This window comes from Desmodus rotundus, chromosome X, assembly GCF_022682495.2.
Source record: "Desmodus rotundus isolate HL8 chromosome X, HLdesRot8A.1, whole genome shotgun sequence".
Taxonomy (NCBI): domain Eukaryota; kingdom Metazoa; phylum Chordata; class Mammalia; order Chiroptera; family Phyllostomidae; genus Desmodus; species Desmodus rotundus.
Window position 1 is genome coordinate 18,477,814 of NC_071400.1, and position 16,856 is coordinate 18,494,669.

General features: G+C 38.8%; 1 protein-coding gene across 1 annotated transcript in view; it reads left to right on the forward strand.

The window, feature by feature from the left end:
• Positions 1–15,449, forward strand: part of GPC4 (glypican 4) — a 108,877-nt gene extending 93,428 nt beyond the window's left edge. The window contains exons 4-9 of the mRNA XM_024566953.4: positions 5,856–6,021; positions 10,791–10,921; positions 11,015–11,161; positions 11,950–12,086; positions 12,718–12,893; positions 12,996–15,449. Coding sequence (XP_024422721.2) covers positions 5,856–6,021; positions 10,791–10,921; positions 11,015–11,161; positions 11,950–12,086; positions 12,718–12,893; positions 12,996–13,198 — 960 coding nt within the window. The 3' untranslated portion in view covers positions 13,199–15,449. The remainder of the gene's footprint in view (positions 1–5,855; positions 6,022–10,790; positions 10,922–11,014; positions 11,162–11,949; positions 12,087–12,717; positions 12,894–12,995) is intronic.
• Positions 15,450–16,856: the final 1,407 nt, after the last annotated feature.

Sequence of the window (16,856 nt, forward strand, 5' to 3'; positions counted from 1 at the left end):
TTTGAATTTTAACTACAATGTATCTATGGACATTCTTTAATGACTTCTAGATTATACATTTTGTTATGTTTTTAACATCCTGTTATTGGGAAAATAGGAACAGCTCCTCCTTTCTTTGTGTGTGTATTGACTTCAAACCTAGTTAGGAAGTTGTCAAAGAAACTCATCCCATCTCACCACATGTTTGGGTTCCGTATCTCTTTCTTCCACTATCATTTTGAGAAATATTTCCTGTTAGTTTTATTGGGTGGTTATGTTACCAAGGAACAGATAAAATCTAGACCTTTTCTGTTTGTTTGGTACTGTAGGCTGTGCAGGACAAAAATGTTTCATTGAATGTATGTTAGGAACTGAAATAAACTAAAAGGAAATGTGTTTTTAACTTCAGTGTGGCATGTTGACTGCCATTACTGTACAATTTAGCTTAAGGCTCATTTCAAATTACTGACATGAAACCTAGGCTGCATGAAGAGTACTGCTTGAGTCCTTTTTTCTTTTTTCAGGATGCTTGCAGTAGTTTTTAATGTGTTTGGAAAATGCAGATTATTTTGTAGAAAGTCTCAATACCTTTAGAAGAGTCTTTGCAGAGAAAGGGACTTTTCTGCAAAGGCTTTTTATAGTGGAAGTGGCATGCATATGTCATATTAAATGTATATCATGAGGAAGGCAGGAATTGAGTACTTTTTAAAAACATTTTATTTATTTATTTTAGAGAGAGGAAGTGAGGGAGAAAGAGAGGGAGAGAAACATCAAAGTGTGGATGCTTCTTGTGTGCCCCCTACTGGGGACCTGTCCTGCAACCCAGGCATGTGCCCTGACTGGGAATCAAACTGGCAACTTCTCTGTTCTCAGGCCCGCACTCAATCTACTGAGCCACCAGCCAGGGCAGAAATGAGTATTTTTAAAAGAGTCTTAATAAGTTAAAAAGGAAATATGGGTGCGTTTCCCAACTGACTTTTACCATGAAACACAGACAGTCTCCTAAAATCTAAATTCTAAGGTGCCTCCTAGAGTTATCTTGACATTTAGAAAGAACTGGGTGAGTCTTGATAGATTTTATAAGGCCTGAAAATTAGCTACTGATAATATTGTAATTATAGGTCAATAACACATCGATTTTGTTAGTATATAAGTATTGAATGCACATAATGATCTCTTTCTATTATACTGCCTCCTGAAAAGTAAACAAACCAAACCACCTCATTCCTACATAATAATGCCAAAACATTTCTCTTGCATAAATAACTCCCCACTTTCTGGTAGACATTGATCATCACTGAATTATCAATTCAAAATGCTACATTTTAGCTGAATTCTTTCAAAATGTTAAGAATTTGGTCACATACGTTATTCTCTGTTTTGTTCAAGTGAAATCTTTCCATGTTGAGCAGTGTTTACTTGAGCCTTTGACTTCTCTGAGCAGGTGTTGGTGAGTGATGTGATATAACTTTATCTAGATGTATATTAGTGTATATATTTCTGTGTACGTATGTATTCATGTTTTTTATCACCCCTGTAGCATGTTTAATCATTTGAAGGACAAAGCATTGACTGAAAAGTCATTATTGTTTATTATTAATACATACTCTCATCGAAGTATCCAGTCAATATTGTTTTACATAGAACAGTTGCATCCTAACTTACTCGCAAACATGAAGACTGATTCATTTGGTCAATAAATTTGACAACCACAGATTCTTCCTAGAAAACATCCAACCTCATAGCTGAGTGTTCACTTCACTGTATGTGCATACCCTGTATTAGGTCTAGGAGCTATGGAGAAGGACTAGCTCCATGTGTTTCCCCCAAAGTTCCCATAGTCTATCACTGACAAGAGACCATTCAGATAACAATCAAGGGAGTCCAGTGTACCTGCGCTAGAACCAAATTGCGTGGGTTCAAATCTTGGCCATTTATTGGAAGATCTGGTGTGAGCACCTTTCTCTATGTGGGCCTTTGCTTCCTCATCTGTGAAATGAAATGATGAACTCATTTCATACGATTTTTAAGGATTTATGTGAGTTAAAATATGTAAAGCACTTAGAACACAGCCTGGTACATATAAGTATTCTAAGTATATCATGTAAATGAATAAAATCCAATAAAAGCTATCAGTACACAAGTTATTGTGACAAAGAACAGAATATTTTTCTTTTGAACCTTGACATCAAGACTTTCATGATCATAAAACCATAGGAATTACAGACGCATTTTCTCTCTGAGAACATTAATTCACTCTTTGTGGTTCAAAGGGGGAAGGGAGGAGTGTATACTTTTCCTTTTTCCTGTTTCTCAATATTATTTTGAGAAACTATTCAATCTCTGAAGGTCTGGAAAATGTGACTTTTATAAAAGCAATCACCACCCTACCTGACTCCTACCCGAGCCCCAAGGGTCTAGAGTTCCCTGACATCTGGGTTCAACTGACCCTTCAAAACAAGAGGAAAATATATCAAATGCTGGTTAAGAGGTGTGACCCAAGAGAACAATCGTTGATTATTTTCAGTGGCATGCCATGCCATAGAGAATCAGTACATAATTGAGGATTATAGTAAGGCCTTGGAGTATGATTACCCTTTTGTTAGTCCCCATATGGCAGGATCTACCACTTGGTCTTAGGTCTTCTGGAGTAAAACTATTTCCATACATTGCTACCAAGAAGAAAGCACAGGCAGACATTTTGTTTAGCCACTGGGGTAGTCTAGAGCCAGAACATAGAGCTGGTCTTTGGCACTTTTAAGTATACCATCCTGAGCTTGGGCAGGTTGTCAGGAGTGCGAACCCAAGGCCTGAGGAGTGGTTGCATTATTGGCTTTTTCTCTGGGTTTTGTGGTTGCTTTATAACTCTTCTCTTATCCTAGTGCCTCATCCCACATGAGGGGTTTATTTCCCAGGTTCTGAATTCCCCTCCGTGTAAAATACTGCATGGTGGTCTGATTAGTGCTTGTGAGACAAAAGACAGATTTTCTCCAAGTTTGGTATTTCATATGTCTTTTCTTGTCCCAGCTTTCTTATAACTTCCCCAGTTCTCTTCTAAGTTCTGGTATTATTTAGTGTTTCCATAGAGTGTTAGAGCTGAGTTCCTTGTGATCATTTTAGTAGTTACACAACAAATCATGTGCAGAGCAGAATGAAATGGAAAAACTCTGCCAAATCCAGCTTCGTAATCTTTATTTAATAAAACTCTACTGTGTTATTTAGTGTGGTCTCTGTTTTTAAATCTTTAGCTGTCAACCTATTTTAGGACAAGGTACTACAAGATCTCCTGCATAAGTAATTTAGACTTGCAAGAATACAATGGACCACTTCCTAGAGTTAAAAAAGAAAAAGAATGGGAAAGAACTTACTTGAAAAAAATATTTCTTGAATGTAACTATTGAGTTTTAAATCTTCACTTATTTCCTAAAAATCTACAGTGTTTCGGAATTTCTTTGTATTTTCTAGAACAGGTTCCATATTCTAAAATGGAAATTCCTACTTGCCTTGTTAACTAATCACAAATACATTCCAAAATAATCCCTGGCAAATAGCAGGTGCTCAATAACTACTTGTTGACACTTTCACCTTCTACATTTCTTCTTACTATGGCGTTGTTTCATCTTAGGCATACTATTCAACAACTGCCATGGGCTATTGTATGATTTTTCATAGGTATTTACATAGTAACTCTTTATCTCTCTAAAATCCAGCCATTTAGCAGTCTCACCAATGTGGATCCTAACTAAAGTAAAGAAGGAAACTGATGCCTACTATTACAGTTTCATATATTCTGTTTAAGAAGACAGAGAAACATACATATGGGAAATCTCATCACAAAGGTTTCACAAGGTGTGCAGTGCTAGAATCAAATGTGTCAGAGTGGCTGTCAGCAAGTTGATTAATCTCTTTGGCTTTGATTTTCTTATCCCTTAAATGTGAGATCTGTACCCAGTGAACTCTGAGGTCCCTTCCAGCTCTAAGACTTCTATGATCCTGTGATTCTTCAGCCGCCTCCTCTTTCCATGCCTTTGTGCTCATTCGTAAAATGAGGGAGTGGACAGGTATCAAAGTACTGACTATATGTGACTTATTTAAAGGAATGAACTTCTAGCTATCCAGAAAATCTAGCTCTCTAGAATGGCCATTCCTCCAGGATATTGGTTAGCCAAGATATTACCGTACAGTAATATATAGTCAAAAGGACTAACTTAATGCCTAGGAAAATATTTGGGATTGGTTAAAATTCTGGGCAAATCCTACTTATTCATAGGGAATGTCGACTTTAGTGTGTATAATTACCATCTTGTTGTGTGTCCACCCCCCCCCCCGCCCCCACCTTTTAGGCTAGAGTTCTGTTTGAGATAAGAGGGAGTTTGTGTGTGCATCACATAGGAGCCTAGAAGGGTTAAGTTTTTCTGGACAGTACTAGGCACGCCGTTCCTGTTCCTCAGGGCACTGTTGATAAGTGGTATCCAACGCCACAACCAGAGCAGGTGAAGTGCACTGCTGGACTGCCCTGCATCCCAGCCTCTGTTCCCTTGCGGTGGTATCTGCTTTCACAAGTCTGTTTGCTGAGCTGGCTGGTACTGATAGAGAGGAATGCACTAATCCTCTGATACTGACTCCAAAAGAGGAGGGTGGAGCAGAGCGGATGAGAAGACCAGAACATTTGGTTAGCTGCCCCTGTGTAATACCTAGCCATAGTCCTTTCTAAGCACTGACGGAAATGAATAACAGGATGTTATCATCAATTCTATATCCAAGACAGTTTTACTTACGGAAGTAGGAAGATGAAACTAAGTCTCGTTTCTCTGCAGAGGATGGCCAGCCCAATCTAGTTTAGTATTGTTTTTACTTTAGCCGCTTTCCTTGATCTTTTAGTAACCCTGTCATATGTTGTCTTGTTTTTGTTTAGTGTTGAAGCCCCTTTAATTCTGTCTGCTCGCTCACTCCTTCCTATGCAGCCAACCTTACTTCTCACAACTCCTCAACCCCATTCTAAGATGCCACCATAATGTGGTACATTCTCTTGCAGCTTTTGTTCATTTAATTCTTTCTAACTTGTTGTTCTTCCTCATTACTTAAATCTAACCCCTTCTTCAAAATTTAACTGAGGTCCCATGTCTTTTATCAAGTGTTCCCTGAGGAGTCTGTGCTTTACTGCTCCCAAGCCTTGGAAGGCCCTCACATAACACCAAATTTAAATGTATTCATATTCTTCCCTATACAATACATTAATTTTGCCTCCTGCACAGCTATAGGCATAGAATGGAGTACATATGAAATACCTTTCTAAACCTTGATGGGGGGTGTTACGTTTCAAAGACAGTCTATACTCAGTGTTGTTGTTGTTGTTGTTGTTTTAAAGAGAGATGCAGTTGTGTTTCAATCTGGCAGGGCAAACTCAATGATGGTAGAGGCCATAGCTTGCCGTGCACGGTGGGCAGGTAAACATAGCCTCTACTACTGTGTGTCATGGATGATCCTGGAGGATTATTTGTAGGGCTTTGAAATAATTGAGTCATTTAATGTAAGAGTGATTGTGTATGTGAGAGAGAGACAGAGATTGAAAGACAGGGAAGAGGAATGAGAGTTTACAGGGTGGGAGATACATGGAGCTTGGTTGGTTATTGAAGGTAATACAGTGTTCATCCTTACCCCACCCCCTGCCCACCACACACCTTTTTTTTTTTTTTTTAATCTAATCTTGCTCTGTTTCATGTCTTCAGGAAACAGGCCAGGCCTGCTAAATGATCTATCACAGTGCATTCTTAACTGAAATTCATGGCCAAGCCTTCAAGGTCCAATTGATATAGACTTGCAATTTCTGTGTCTGTCTTTATCCCCAATACTGTCTCTTTCTTGTCCCAAATTAGGTAAATCCCACAGCCCAGTGTACCCACGCCTTGTTGAAGATGATTTACTGCTCCCACTGCCAGGGTCTAGTGACTGTGAAGCCATGTTACAACTACTGCTCGAACATCATGAGAGGCTGTTTGGCCAACCAAGGAGATCTTGATGTTGAGTGGAACAATTTCATAGGTGAGCAAGCAGTTAATGTATTTGTATCACTGAAAATAGCTCAGTTTCCTGCCATAAGGAATATTATAATTGTCAGATATGAAATTTTTGTTTGGTATTTAATGTTTCCCAGTGTTCTAACTGTACTCAAAGTTCATACAATTCCACAAGTAAACATTCTCTTGAACTAATGGTGGCATTTATCAAGACATAAGACACAGTGACTTTTAATAATGAAAAAGTGACTTTTTCACATGTCCCCTCTAAAGAGCAGTTGTAGTTATGCATCATAGGCTTGCATCTATGTACGGTAATTGCTGGCGTACAATCATTACTGTGCACCAGAAGTGGCTTTTAAACTGTTATATCCGTTTACACTGTACCCAGATGTTCTGCAAACTGGCCAGATGCCCATTGTATATTTGCATCAGGTGAAATCTGACTGTAAACATTCAGGGGTTCTCTTTCTGTAGAGGATTTAACAATAACGAAGTGCTCTGGTGGGAATGGAAAAACTTTTTGCCCTGTGATCATTTTAGAGGTAAATATTTTTGCATATACTTAAAATCTACAAAACCATCACTGGAACCCAGACAACAATGTAAGTCAAGGTGCTAGTTTCAGAGAGGGTTAATTATGATTTGTGGGGAAGGACAAATTAAGGATGATTTAATGTCCAGTCATCAAATCCCTTGATGCCTACCTAATATGTATGTTAGTCCTGAACTATCAGTACTGAAGCTCCTCATGCCGAGGGTCTAACTGAAGCCACACACACAAACTAACAACTCACACAAACCACGTAGATTTTCCCCCATCCCTCAGTCACATTTGTGTAATTGCAGAATTTGAGTGTCTTTATAAGCACCTATTTTTCACTTATTTGTCCACATCATGGGAACACGTATGCAATTTGCTAGCTTTTTTGGGGGAGAATTGGCAGTGGGGGATGCCTTTTTAGTCTGCTTGAGAGCTAATTACCATATTAACTCTGTTTGAAAGTGCATCAATAAATTGGCTCCAACAGATTCTTGAGAACACTGACACAAGAAAAAAAAAAAAGATGTGAATATTAAGCACTTCAGCACAATTGTAGCCTAAATAGCTCAAAGCTAGAAGACCTGAAAAAAATCTTTTACACACAGAAAAGCAGAATCCCATGAAAGGGAAGGCGTAAGACCAGCAAAGACACACACGCATAAATGGCACATCATGCCCAGAATGAAGCCATGGGGGAGAGAGTGTCGCTTTAAAATATTTCCCATGGAAATAAAAGCCCATGGCATTTGCAGATCTAAAGTTGATTTTTTTTCTTTCTCTTTTTTTAATCCCATTCTCACCCCATACCCAAATGTTAGTTTGCCATTTATTTTTGCTAAATTAATTTTTTAAATTGTGTAGCCTTTTCATTTCACCCTATAACTTCTAGTACACTAGATCTGTGGGCAAAGGAGTAGAATTTACCACATGGTACCAAAAAAATGTATGGAGATAGTGATCTAATGTTGCTAACTTTTCTACAGACACATCAGGAATAAGGTGCAGAGTGGCATGTCCCTTGTGTTATTCTGGTATTCTAATATTCTGGCCAAAACTGTAACTCTTATCCTTGTATTAAAATAAAAGTTCTACATATTTTCCCCAAGATTATGCAGGTCCACCCCCATCAAACCAAAACCATACTCAGCTTGCTTAATAAACGTTTTCAACAACATACCCTAAAACAAAGAGGACTTAAATTGCTGCTGTTGTTCTTGTGTGTTTTAAAAATTACATTTGTCATTTTTCAAGAAATAAAATTAAACCCAAGTGAAAATTGATAGCATTTCTGAATCAATTTTCCTCGGTTATTTTAAATGATACTTTTTGGAGGGTTGAGGTGTATAATTTTATCTAAACTTGGTGTTTAATGAGTATTTTACTCTTTATTTTTAAAAAGCTGATATAAAAGGCCAGGAATAATAGACATTGTTACTCTCCAGTGCTTTTCATGAATTTTCACAACGCTCTAATTAATTTGCTCTATGATTGTAGAAATCAGTCCCAATTTACATAGCTCTCCTACATGTGCTATATGTTTTTTGTTTTTTTGCAAAGAATTTTTCTTTCCTCTTTGAGTGATTGCAGTTAATGAATGGTCAAAGGTTTCCCCCCACTTCTTTAAATCAGATCTTGGGGTTAAGTCAGGAAACTGCCTTTCGTTCTTCCAGTCCTGTCGTGAAGCTGAGATGTGGCTTTCTGATTATTGGTAGCACAGTGCAAAAGGAATCACTTTCCCTAGTGAGAAGGGATGGCCTTGCTGCTGGGGGTTGTGGGGGGAGCATTGCTGAGATCCTGAGCCCTGAAATCCTGCAGTTGAACTACATGCTTTCAGAGACTTAAGGATGAGTTTTTCAAATCTGCCTTCTGGTTGCCATGCCCTCCCTTTCCTTTCTTTAAGTGCATCTATTCAAATATTGTCAGCCTTTATCAGGGTGGATCCAAATATCTGAAACACCTTGGGCTTGGTTTTGTAGTCTGTTCTATGAAACCTTTAGTTTGAATATACTCCCTGCCCACCCCACCCCACCCCACCCCCAACCAAAAAAACAATTTCTGGAGAGTCATAAGCTACGCTTAGGTGCCACTTGTTCTCCATCAGATACTGTAGTAGTGCTAACATTGTTGGACTGGTAGCCAACCTTATTAATGTCACATGTTGCTGCCAGCATGAATTTAGTGTTAGGGTATTGGGATTGCTGGTGGAGACACCAGCCATTTCCTGGCAGGAGGCAGACAGTCAAGTGAGACCTGTGGCCTAGGTCGAGCAGAATAAAACTAAAACTCCAAACAACTGCCTTTGGACTTTGCTTGGCGTTTCTGATCAGGGCTGGCTGCTATAAGGAAGAGCCCAGTTGATAGCCAATCATGACTTTTCCCCAGGGGTTAGGGGTAGCTTTGGCTCCTGGGCTGCAGGCCACATGCAGAATGCACCCTCATTCGCATTCTTCAGCCATGCAGTGCGCAACGCCATGGCACCGGCTGCAACAAAGGCCCAGCTTCACTCTCCATTCCCAGGCCCTTGTGTATGCCGGCTGGCTCAGAGTTTACAAAGACGCCAAACAGCCAGTGAATTGGGGTTTATGTTTCCTTTCAGTCTTTCACAAACACATTGGTGATCTGGCTTTTTCCTCAACACTAGGGGAATAAGTAGTTAGAAAATGTGCTGTTTTCTGTTGTTTAAATTCTGCATTTTGGGATGTTTATTATCTATTTATTCATAATATTTTTATTTGGAGCAAGGGCTGACTTCTCAGCTATGAAGGAATGTGCTTTCTGTACATGGCAGCCCTGCTGCTTTGACAATGATGAACACAGTGAAGTTGTGCTCCACTTGTTTACAAAAGTCTGCTTTTGCTAGCACATCAAAAGCATTTTTTCTCTCCTCTAGTACAATGGTATATTCATGCTGGCAGCCTTTACTTAGAGGTTGGAAGCGTCACTTTATTGGTGCTTACCACAATGCAATTTGAAACTTCATTTGTTATTACTTGTAAAAAAATTGCATTTCACGGAAATCTATTTGTGGTTTGTGACATCGGAATTGTAGTTCAGAGAAATGACCCTGTGCTTTAAAATGCTGTGCTGCATTTGTTCTAGGTTGAAGGTGAAAGGTTGATGACCAAATTTGGTTTCATTGATATGCTGATGTTGAAACTCCTTTTCACTGGAAAGCTTAGGTATAGAAGTTCAGCTGTGGCCTGCAGTGTTGTTGGAGTACGCATACAATCTTCTGGAAATTAGCCTTTCTTTCCAGCAGCTGTCCTCAGACTACCTGAAGGCTGTGGATAATGTGGGCCTAATTATCCTTTTCCTGCCATGCTTTAAGCAGTAAAGAAAAAAGGGGAGAGATTACTTTTCCAGTTTCTTCTAATTTTGCGAAATATCTATGAAGCCAAAATACTAAATCTCATAATCCCAACAAACATGAGTGACGAAGAAAACAAGTAGAGCGTATTTCATTTAAGAGTATCAATGTGTACTAACTAAAAGATTCCAGACTCCTCTGGCATGTAAAAGTGAGCTATAGAGTAATCGGTGACAATGCGCTGTGGGTACATGGTTTGTGTGGACTGCCTCTTGTGCTGTCTTTTCACTCAGAGAGGAACATCTTTTGCTTTTAAATAAATCAAGGCCCTTATATGTGAAATGGGGAGTTTTTCTTATTCCAAAAATTGCAGTTTTCAAAACTTTCATTATTTAAAGTCATTAGAATTCATAGGAATGCTTCTATTTGTGTTTTCTGTGCACTCAGGCATCTGGAAGGGTTTCGTGGAAAAAAAAATTAAGAGTTGGTATGCCAGGATTTTAACTGATGTATATTTTTGACTCTTGTAAATGGAACCTAAAATGAAAAGATCCTAGGAAGTCTCTGGGAGAACTACCATGTTATCCTGCCTCCAGCTTTAGGTTTGTCTGCTGGGAGCTAGCTCAGAGCCTTACAGTGACAGCCACTGACACATGAAGGAATGCCTCATCAGTATAATAGAAGATTCCTAATTGGGTTTCCTTGCTGCAGAATGAAGCATTCATCTGGCCACTGTACATCTTTGAGAGTTGGCGATACATAATGACTCAGTACAGTTTGGTGTAAATAGAAATAGATATAAAAACATGAATTAATTATGATGCATGCCTTCCCTCTACCTCCACAACAAACAAGACCAGTAAAACGATCAGCCTGATTACCTAAGGATGAACTAATGATTTACTTTTTATGCTGTATTATTATTCCCCAAACCTCACGTTAGATGCTATGCTGATGGTGGCAGAGAGGCTGGAGGGCCCTTTCAACATTGAATCAGTCATGGATCCCATCGATGTGAAGATTTCTGATGCTATTATGAACATGCAGGACAATAGTGTGCAAGTGTCTCAGAAGGTAAAGAGGTCAGGATACTGGAAAGGAGAAACTCAGGCCCCCTCCAGCTTGTGGTGCGACTTCCCTAATATGATCACGCTTGTTCTAATGCAGGTTTTCCAGGGATGTGGACCCCCTAAGCCCCTCCCAGCTGGACGAATTTCCCGTTCTATCTCTGAAACTGCCTTCAATGCCCGCTTCAGACCATATCACCCCGAGGAACGCCCGACCACAGCAGCTGGCACTAGTTTGGACCAACTGGTAAGCACGCTGTTAGGAATGGCCGCGTTTAATGACAAAAAACCAGAAAACATTTGCTCAAAATGCAGTTTCAGTTAGAAGGTTTACAAGTGTGGGTCTTTCAGGTAAACTTTTCAAGCACATTGAATGTGAGTGTTGGTAAATCTGCCTCTCTCATTTTCTAGCTCAGAAAGTTCATACATATTTGAGGAAATGTGATGTAATAAGTCTTATCTCAAACCCGCCTGCTGTTTTACCACGTATTTACTAAGCATCTGGTATGAGCCCATCACCGTGCTAGTTACAGGGTCACTCTGAGGAACAAGACAGGTCCTTGTTCTGAAAAAGCCCCAACAGAGAGGAACATGCGGACAATCCAATTTACTAACTAAGGTGACATATAGTAAATGATAGGATGGGAGAAGGAAAAGGAAATGTAAGCAAACTGCTTTATACACAACAATACGCTTCAAATACAGCTGAAAATACAGTGTAAATGGCTTGCGAGGAGAGACCATGTCTTATTGTATCCACAGGGTGCGGAATCTGGTGAGCCTCAGATGGTAGTTACAGTGAAGAGGTGGAGTGGGCAGTGGGTCCAAGAAACACCTTCAGAATGTTTCAACTATTAATTCATTTGAGTGATTTTATAGTTCTAAGTGTAAATTTGATCTTTAGTTTTCTCTAGTGACTAGAATTGGAGATTAATTGCATGTCATTCTGGAGATACTTTAGAAAGATCAAAGGTACATCTGTAAGGTACTTTGGTGTTGTTTTACAGAGGTATCTCTCCTGTTTCCCCTAATTAGGTTACTGATGTCAAGGAGAAACTGAAACAGGCCAAGAAGTTCTGGTCCTCTCTCCCTAGCAACGTTTGCAATGATGAGAGGATGGCTGCGGGAAATGGCAATGAAGATGATTGCTGGAATGGAAAAGGCAAAAGCAGGTTAGCCTTCGGTCCATAGATTTGCACTCTCTCCCTTCCTAAATGCCTGGGTAACCTTCAGAGAGTGTTTTTCTCCATTGTCATTGGAGAAGCGATTCAAAGTAGGGAGCAGCAACATGGAAGGCTTCCAGACTTTCTAGGAATGGACTTTACTGTTGAAGTATTGAGAAGATACCCTGCTACTTGTACTGGCTCAAAAGTCTGTGATAGTAGTTATATTCTGGCATTAGGGCTACAACCAGGGATCAGGCTGTCCCGATAGTGCTGTTTAAAAAAACATTTGACACCTGTGGTTCTTTGCCCAATGGCTTATCCTACAAAGCACCAGATCCATTCTCTTATTTGATGGTGCCCCGTGTCCCTCCCCTACACACTCTGTAACTGAAATAAGTACCTACTTTATTAGCAGTTTACTCTGACCCACCAACCTCTGCCAAATGGGTAACTTTCAAAAAGGTCCTAGTCAAATTGGAGAAGAAAGATGTATACCCAGGAAAAGGAGAAATTCGATTTTATTTAGAAATGAAAGTTCATTGTACTCAGTGCACGTGTTAGAATCTAGGAAGAAACCTTTGATCTTCTGTAACTTTTGTTTTACTGATAATCTCACTGGGGTCATTTCTCATCTCAGGTACCTGTTTGCAGTGACAGGAAATGGACTAGCCAACCAGGTCAGTAATCCGGAGGTTGAGGTTGACACCAGCAAACAGGACGTACTGATCCTTCGTCAAATCATGGCCCTTCGGGTTATGACAAGTAAAATGAAGAATGCTTACAGTGGGAATGATGTGGACTTCTTTGATATCAGTAAGCATTTGTGGTTGTAAAGTACCAATTTTTCTTGTACATACACCCTGTGATGAGAACAAGTGGAATGAAATCTCTATTCTGTTTTTGTTTTTTAAATAGCTGATGAAAACAGTGGAGAAGGAAGTGGAAGTGGATGTGAGTATCAGCAGTGCCCTTCGGAGCTTGAGTATAACGCAACTGACCACTCTGGGAAGAATGCCAATGGCAAAGCCAGCCGCGATGGTGTCCATGCTGGGGCCCAGCCCTACCTCCTCACTGTCTCCTGCATCTTGTTACTGGTTATGCAGAGAGAGTGGAGATAATTCTCAATCTTAGAGAAAATGTGTTCATCATCAGAAAGTTAAAAGGCACCGGTTATCACTTTTATACCATCCTAGTGACTTTGCTTTTCAAATGAATGGACAACAATGTACAGTTTTTACTATGTGGCCACTGGTTTAAAAAATTCTGCCTTTGTTTTTTCATTCAGTTTTGTGGGAAGAAGGGACTTGTACGTAAAGTAAGTTCCTACTTCCCCAGAATCTTGTTAAACGTGGCTAGCGGTATAGGTACAGAACTGTAGTTAGTTGTGCATTTGTGATTTTATCACTCTCTTGTTTTTCCTTATTGTTTGTTTTTGTTTGTGGGGTTTTTTTCCTTCAGTAATGATCTCACCTTATTTCTTACAAGAAAACCAGGGTTCTTTCTTGGCATGTAACATGTACGTATTTCTGAAATATTAAATAGCTGTACAGAAGCAGGTTTTATTTATCACGTTATCTTATTAAAAGAAAAAGCCCAACAACCAGTAAAATTTACATTTATCCCTGTTGTTTTAGTTGCCTTATCTGGAGAGGAGGTGATTTTCTTGTTTATAATTAAGTTAGGACAGAATGTGAAGGCACCAAGGGGGTTTCTAATCCACTTGTCAGGTTGTCTTCGAGCGTCAACACGAGGAGGATGTTATCTCTCATTGCTAGCTGGTGACTGGAAGAGACTGCAGACTACCTGTTTTGGTTGAGTTGAATTATATAAATTAAGATCACATAGGTTCATTTCTTGAACCCGCTTAAACTGTAACCCATTCAGAAGATTTCTTGATACATTTTCCCTAGAAAGATCTAAGGCCATACAGGACATCCCAGTTGCCACATGTTCACACTTTGTTTACAGGTGGGGTTTGTTTGTTTCTTTGTTTTGTCTTTATACAGGCGAGATAGCAAGTCACTGTGTGCTGGGAAATGCATGTGTGCTGGTCTTCATGTCCACCACGCATGACCCTCTCTGAATTGATATCCCAGTGCCAGAAATAAGTGACCAACCATATCTCATTTGGTCCCCATTGTTACAGCATTTGAGATTTCAAACCCAGCCATGCAGAGGAGCTGCCTGGAGTCTAGTTAGAATTGGGGTGGGTACAGCCAGAGCTCAGGGAATTGCTTTAACACTTGAGCAAAGTTTTTGTCTGTGTATTTGTATTTGCATTCGTTTTGGTGTCCCAGTTTTTTAAAAGAAATTCCAAGGTGTCTTATTTGAGTCTTTTTCTTGCTCAGCCCCCTCTGATCAGAAAGGCAAAATACTTTCAATGGTTCATAGCTGCGTGCTACCCTATCAACCAAGAAGCCCACTTGGGGGAGATCTAGGTGTCCAGATTTTTTTCATTTTTTTGGAGGGGGAGGGAATGGGAGTAGGTAGAGCTGAGAAGAGAACATCTTAGTGGTGACCCTTAGCCACATGGGTGAACTGGCAAAGACCGCATCTTTTGTCCCAGGCCAAAGACTAATAACTGCCTTGTCCCCTTAGGAAATTTTTCCTTGTGCCCTTAGCAAATGACAGCTCATAAAACTATAACAATGTGACAAATCACTTTAAAAGGAGTTTCCAAAAGTCTTCAGAAAGAAGAAAATTCTGCAAGTCTCTTCCTGCTTTAGACAACCATTAAGATCCCAATCATTTCTACAGAAATTAAAACCCACAGAGAGGTTGTTTGTGTTATTGTTCAATCTTCAGTTGTAAGAGTAATTCTCTATTTTTATATTGAAACATAATTACTTGATAGCTCAGGGTCTACATTTCAGTCAACTTTTTACACCAAATTCTGCAGAATGGTCAAAATGGAATATTGGGGACTGTTGTAAACAGAGGCTTAATTTTATTAGAAGTAGCCAGTTATTTATTAAAGCATGATGTTAATAAAATAGGCATATTCTGGCTGGTGTGTATAAGTGGTTTTTTAAAAACAAATCACAGAAGACATAAAATTAAAAAGGCACTCCATTTATGTATGAGGAAAAATGGATTGTAAATAGCTAAGCTGCCTTGTGAGAACTTGGAAAATGTGCTGATACTTAGTAACTACCTCAGTTGTGAGGAATTTCCTTTTTAGCTTAGACTGCTATTACTTTTACTTGGTAGAAATGAATCTGGTCTCCAAAATGTGGCTCAAAAGAGTTATCCCCATAGACCTTGTTAGATTGTTTTTAATTTAAAACCTTGAACTCTACCCAGCTGTTTTCTTTCAGTCAAGTTCTCTAAACCAATAACATTTTCCAAATTAAATATTCTTGAAGGTTCTTCTGGACTCATACTGATTTGTTTTCTTTCTTCGCATCTTTTCTGTTACTCTATTATTATTTAAATTGTCTCTTGCTTTTGAACTTGAACTACGAAATAAACAAAACGTAGATTTTTCCATTCAGGTCTGACTGGATAACTCTTGGCTTCTAACCAGCTGGCAGGCTCCCCCCCACCTCCAAAAAAAGAATAAAGGCAAGTCGAATATTTTAAAAACGTAAGAGTTCACAATATGAGGTAGAATAAAAGCTATGTTAGGAGAACTGACTTTTCTAAAGCCTCAGTTAATAGCATGTGAAGGGTTTGTGTTTTACAAAGTGACTTGTAAATTATTTTTCTTTGAAACACTTCACCCACACTCTCCCTTAAGATAACACATTTTGTGACACTTAGATTTATATTTTCCTTCAAAAATAGTATTTAGCACCTAAGAATCAACTTGCATCTTTTTAGTATTAGAGTATTGAGTATTAGAAATCTTACAGTTTATACATGAAGTAAAATTTATCGTTTGTGATTATAAAATCAAAATAAAAATAGGTGTAGATGGTGCTGCACAAAATTCTACTTTGCCTTTTGTGTTAGCAAAATATATGTATTTGCATAGCTAAAGGGTTGTATGTTAATAGTATCCACTACAGGAGGCCTGTGTGTATGTGTAATCACTCCAGCAAATGCCAAATTACCAAATACAACTTTCTATGTTTTTTGAAATAAGAACAAAAGCACTGAGGAAATTCTTCCCTCTAAATGGAAAAAGAAACATAACTCAGCATTCTGTGATATACTTTAGAAATTTCTAATATTTTCTCCTAAAAATCCTTTATATATGTGAAAAATATCTCCAAGATTACATATGGTAATATACGAATTCAAATCCACCAGTAAGGCAAATGCTATATAATATTTACTTGTCTAATTTTGGTTTCAGAGAGAGAGAGAGAGAGAGAGAGAGAGAGAGACATAGGATAACACTTCCCTTTCAATTCTGCCCATCTGCCCAGTTATCCCCATGTCCTTGATAAACTTCTTAGTTATTTATATATATCTTCCAAAGTTTCTTTATACGTATACAAGGAAACAGGAATATTTTTCTTTTTTACCTTTTGTAAACATGAAATATAGCATTTTATTCCCTAAAATGTTTTATTTTAACTTAAAATGTTTAGAGGAGAGGTCTCTTAAGATACACATGTCTATTTTAAATGCATGGCTTCTCAGGGATACCACACTTTGGGTTTTTTTTTTTTTTACCACGTTTTGCCCAGATTAGGTGATTTTTCAGGAAGCAAACATTGACTTGACTGAGGAACAGTTTGGCTTTGCAGTTCTATAATTTCAGAGTGCACAGTTAGGATGCTCTCTGTTCATGTTAAGGTTAACTTTTGGTAGTTTTTCTTATTTTCC